The 5,059-nt window shown below is 32.9% G+C and overlaps 1 protein-coding gene across 1 annotated transcript in view; it reads right to left on the bottom strand.

The window, feature by feature from the left end:
- Nucleotides 1-5,059, bottom strand: part of LOC106462799 (neuropilin and tolloid-like protein 2) — a 108,594-nt gene that overhangs the window by 22,770 nt on the left and 80,765 nt on the right. The window contains exon 8 of the mRNA XM_022390150.1: nt 4,166-4,254. Within this exon, the coding sequence (XP_022245858.1) occupies nt 4,166-4,254 (89 nt within the window). The remainder of the gene's footprint in view (nt 1-4,165; nt 4,255-5,059) is intronic.

Raw genomic sequence — 5,059 nt, 5'->3', positions numbered from 1 at the left:
AGAAAGGACTTGTATCGCTAAATTTTCATCCGAAAGAAATTATACTGGAAATTAACAAACGATCAGAGACGTAACAATACTTTGCCAATTATCAAGTAATTCACTCCTGAGGATGAGGTTGTAACGTCCAAACATGGTAGAGTCGTCAACTTTTTGAAGGCCATAGATAGGCCTAAATAAAATGTTTTTAATTGTGTACCAGTTTAACGTTGAATATTATTTATGATTCTAACTTTATACACAAGTGCTAAAATACTATAATAATGCATTAGACTAACAGTTGATAAACCTGTGTTTTATTGGAGTCAAACTGATAAAAATGAATCAAAAACTACTACAAAGAAGCCTTTTAAGATTACAAGTTGCTCTGATGTTTGAAGATTACGCACTAGGCTTAAAAAGTGTTTTCATGGAGTAGAAAAGGAAAACTTCGCGTTGTGATAAAAGAGAATCAACAATTGAAAGAAACATGTCTAATAGACTAACAGAACAAGAAAATATATTAAGTAGATTTGTGATTTCCACAACAGCTCACATGAAGAAAAATTTTTATGACAAAATAAAAGGTTATTTGAGGGGGGGGGGATACCAAATGTTTGCTGGAAGTCTCTGAGTAGTTTTGAAGAAAGCCTACAGGATCCAGATGTAACCTGCTTCTTTGTCTTAGTAGACTAGAAAAAATGGGCAATATGTTTTACTAGTACACCAGAATTCATTACTCAATTATTTATTTTTAAGGGAAGGTAAACAACATTACTCTCTGATTTTTATAAGCCCTGCACCTTTTCATTGGATGGAATGAAAGTCGATTCACGTGTTATGTATGATCCACATGAGTACTCTGTGGTTACAACTTACTTTGTTTATGGTGAGAGGTCTCTACTTCTACTTTGAAGGCACCTTCACGATAAGCACGCTTTTGGACGTGATTCAAAATGGTATTATATGTACTTAGATGGGAAAAGGTCGTGGACCTCTACGTGAGTTTAATTTGTATTTAGAAAATCACAGCTTCTCTAATTCATTGAACCAAAAGCCAGCGTTTGCTTTACTGAACATTCCTCGTTTGATAAAGCTGATGAGAAAGTTCATCTTGGATTCTAGATTAATTCTTCTCTGTGGCACAGTTATTATACAGAATCAGACTCTTGATGCTTTAAAATAGGATCAATAAGAACTTAAAATGGAAACATCTTGCTGTTATGGTTAGTGACAAACAGAACTTTAATAGGGCAGCGCAAATATTTTACTATCCCACAGCTAAAACTATCCATTATCTCATTCCAGAAATAAGCAAAAATAAAAATCATTTTCCTGAAAGAGATGAAACTAATGATCGGAGATAATTGATTCCAGGATCTAGATTGATTCCAAAAAGTCGAACAGTGTTTAGAATAGCAATCTAATACACTTCTTTTATCTCTCTGTCAGCTTAATTTTGAATTCTGTTTCAATGCCAATGAGAGTAATATCGTTAATAGAATGGCCAGGTTGGTTAAAGTGTTGAGCAACAGGGAAATCTTTTTCGATGTTAATATAAGACTTATGTTGATTAAAATGCTCTCTAAGTTTTTAGTGTATGTCCTATATATATATATTGGTTATTTCACATTTTACACTGAATAAGGTAAATGGTGTTTTGTGTTCCACAAGTGATTTCTTTGGAAATTTTAAAGTTTCATTATTGCACTTGTCAGAAAATGAGTCAATAGTTTTTATGAACTTGCAGGTTTGACAACGAGCTTTATTACGTGGATGACAACCATTTTTTGGTGGGATGTAATTCGCTTTTTCGGAAGAAGACAACAGGAACTTCAGGAAATATCTGTTTAAGACGATTGTTCAGTTGTAGGAGTTGAAAATATTTTTTCATAATTCGTTAAACGTTTTCAAGTTTCAAGTTATAGGTAAAAATAATAAAAGAAATTATATTTGAAACTTTGGTAGTTGCCGGTTAGCTTTCGTGTTATAGTCATCTTCGTGAAGAATAACAATAGCCCCACTCTTGTCTGCTGGGTTTATTATGATGTTGTTCGATTTGCGATTGTTTAGAGCAGTTCTTTCATTTTGGTTAATATTATTATGACATTGATTGGAACATTCTAAGGTTTGTATTATATCAGTTTCTACTGCTTTAATATAATTCTCTAAATGTGGTTCTCTGTTTTGTGGAGGTGTCCATGAAGACTTTTTTTCAAGTTCAGTGTATGTTGATTTTCAGTAGTGTGGAGTTTCTTGTGAACAAATTCGCGAAGTATTAGTTTTCTAGAGAATTCATGCAGATCAGAAAAAGTTTGGGCTCATTAACATAGCTGTTATTTGGACAAAAGTTGAGACCTTTGCTAAGGCGACTGAGTTCTGCTTCAGAGAAAATTATATGTGAAAGAAATATGTTGGAAGTTACCTGTACGATTTATGAGGTCACTGTAATTTTTAACACATTTCTTAGTTTGAGAAGGCTTATGCGTATTAGAGGATGAAGTGTTTTTAAAAAAAAATTAAGCCGATCATTGTGAAATAAAGGGACTTGATAGTTTCTGGTAGATTGTTTGATGCTGTGGTAGTTTCTTTATGATAAAGAAGAGGATTTGAAAGAATGCTGTTAAACGCACTTTTTGAATTGGTATTATTGGTAGGAAGCTGTTTTTGTTATACTTTTTAAGAAGGAATGTATCAGTTCTCTTTGTAATTTTTTGTAGTTCTTTTTCTTCCAGCGAAAGATTGATAACAGTGGGAAATTTCTTTATCTAGAATATCAACAGAATTTTGACAGAAGATTTTAGCGATATTCATGATTTTTAAAGAGGTGTTTTCAAGATTCTGGAGCCATTTTTTACACAAATTCTGATCATGTGTTCTATTGTGATTGGTGCTTTTAATGCAAGAGATTGAGATATATTTCGTTTTTTTATGTTATACACTAGCGAATTGGCATGTTGATAATGTCTTGAGAGTTTCTCAGTGAGTTTAACTTTCTGAAATTGTTGTTTTCTGCTGTAGTTGAGTCATTCGCCGCTTGTTTCAGGTTGAATGTTGACAGATATTGGTGTAAGGATGTCGTTGTAATCGTGAAATAGAGGGTGAGGAAATTTAAGGTAAAGAAGAGGGATGGTAACTGTCTCTTCATTGACGAAGTATAAACAGTGCTGTGCTGGTCGTTGTGAGAGTTGATGCCAACAGATGAAGGACTATTGTGTTCTAATGAAGGTAACTCTACAAGGGACTGATCGACTGGTGAATATACTAAACATTTCTTGGAAGACCAGATAACCTTCATGACGTCACGCAACTCCCTTTATATATCACTTATTCGATTACGCCACCATTCCCAGTTTGCCCTTGAAGAAGAAAGGTCCCCGTTTTGAAAGCTCTCGGGTTAAAGTTTTTTTTATCATTTTGTATCAAGACCTGTTAAACCTCCGTGTTTTTCTAACATCATGAATAATTATTTTATTTTAATCATGCAATCTTCATTTTTATATATTACTTACAGCACATAAAAACCCTGTGAAGTGTGTAATTGCTTCATTAACATTCAGCTCTGGTGTCATTGGTTTATTTATTTTTTAACTTTGTTCTCCCTATAAAAGTAAAAACATTAATCTGACCAGTTCAGTAGTTGCTTGTCCAAAGGACATGCAACGCTTGACACCAGTGATGTCAGGTACATGCTGGGAGAGTAGATTGGTTTGGTCAGTGGCTATCAATTATATTTTACTGACGGCGAAATTACTAGAAAGCCAGGGGCCGGGGAGGCGAGTATGGGAATTGGTGCCATGAGTGTTGAGCTTCGAGATGGTAATGTAACTTTACAAATAACTAGCTTATAACATATTTAGTCATTGAATACTAGTAAGATATAAAACTTTTATACTACATTGTTCTCAAACACTTTTAATAAAACAGCTGCTGCGGAACACAGATCAAGGTTGTTTGGTAGTTGGATACAAGAACCCTAAAATAAGAAACCCTAAGATTTTTTGCAATGTATACTATTGAACATTTATCATTTAGCTTGATGTTACAAAGAAAGATAAACATTTTGAATTTCATTTTGAAATATCGTTATTACAACTTACCCCATGTTGTCTACAAGTCTCTGAAAGCTGCTGTTTTCTAGTTATTCCTTTGAAAACATTCTTTTATTATAAATGATCATTCATACCTTCTTTTCTAAATGTCACAGCTGTCCACATCAACTTGAACCCCATAATTTCGTCTCCAATCTTTCCTTGTCCACGTGATGTCAAAAATCTACAAGAAAAGAAGGGTTCACTTGAAAACAAAAAACAACGAAAAATATAAATCATTATCAAGAAGAATATACATATATTTCCAGCTAATTCAAGTTAGCATTCTCTTAGGTTAGATTAAGTAATTTCAAACTCACTAAAACCTGGCTTGTAATTTTATAACATACAATAGTTAAGAGCAAACCACAATATATCTAACTATCTACCTATCTTGAAGTTCCAAAAGCTTTTTAAACAAAATTGTCAGGGCTAGAATTTAATCTTTTTCTTCTCTCGCATTGTTATCCTTAAAACATTGTGATACAAAGAAATACTCTTGGCTTTCTTAGTAAAGTATCTGTGTCCTTATTTAATCTTTTGAACAAAATTAGATCAGGGTTATCATTAAATTTTGAAGGAACTGTGGTATTAAAACAGAAATATATAAATGTAGGTAATATGATGTATTCATTTTGTTGAAGCCAGAGAATTGTGTGTAATTCGTCGTAACATCCATTCAAAGTGTGCTGCTTTTGTTCATATATACACACTCCACTTAAAAATTAAAGGATAATAAGTTCTGGTAATATTATATCTAATATAAAACCGATATCAAATAATTTCAATAACCACAGCCCCATCTATCAGTCGTGACATAAAGTCGTGGTGATTCGGCACCTTTAAGAACTAATTGTTGCCACCAAAAAACTGATTGCTTTTTGGATGGGCATGTAAAATTCCTTTCTGACGTAACATATTTATACACTAAGATCATACATTTACAAACTCAAAGGAATACAACGTTAAAATCATTACACAATAAATAA

This window comes from Limulus polyphemus, unplaced genomic scaffold, assembly GCF_000517525.1.
Source record: "Limulus polyphemus unplaced genomic scaffold, Limulus_polyphemus-2.1.2 Scaffold1255, whole genome shotgun sequence".
Taxonomy (NCBI): Eukaryota; Metazoa; Arthropoda; class Merostomata; order Xiphosura; family Limulidae; genus Limulus; species Limulus polyphemus.
Note: the sequence above shows the minus strand (reverse complement) of the source record. Positions and strands in the feature narration are given on the sequence as shown.